The sequence below is a fragment of the Calidris pugnax genome, unplaced genomic scaffold (assembly GCF_001431845.1).
Source record: "Calidris pugnax isolate Ruff unplaced genomic scaffold, ASM143184v1 scaffold1001, whole genome shotgun sequence".
Taxonomy (NCBI): domain Eukaryota; kingdom Metazoa; phylum Chordata; class Aves; order Charadriiformes; family Scolopacidae; genus Calidris; species Calidris pugnax.
Window position 1 is genome coordinate 17,282 of NW_015091627.1, and position 332 is coordinate 17,613.

The 332-nt window shown below is 62.3% G+C and overlaps 1 gene segment (V, D, J or C); it reads right to left on the reverse strand.

Annotated features, from left to right (window-relative positions):
- LOC106899897 overlaps positions 1–332 on the reverse strand; it is a gene marked incomplete at its 3' end in the record, with an annotated part of 12,641 nt that overhangs the window by 11,469 nt on the left and 840 nt on the right. Inside the window, 1 exon segment of the C gene segment in view lies at positions 58–203. Coding sequence covers positions 58–203 — 146 coding nt within the window.

The window sequence follows — 332 nt, forward strand, 5'->3', positions numbered from 1 at the left end:
GAGCTGGTAGAGCCCGTTCTCCAGTTCCTTGGGGGTCCCCCTGGTGACATCCGAGACCTTCCCTTGGTCCCTCTTCCAGACAAACTTGACGTCCTTGGGGTCCTTCAGGTTGGTGGCCACGCAGGTGACGCTGCCGTTCTGGCTGAGGTAGAGGTCCTCCATGGATGGGGGGAGGAGGGTGACGGTCATCGCCCGTGTGTTATCTGGGGAGGGTGGGGAGGGGTTGGGGGGTGAGGACCTTCAGACGCCAAATTGGGGGTTGCCCCCCATCGAGAGGAGGGGAGGCGAAAAGCTTTGGTGGCCCCCCATAACCCACGTGGTCACCTTGGGTT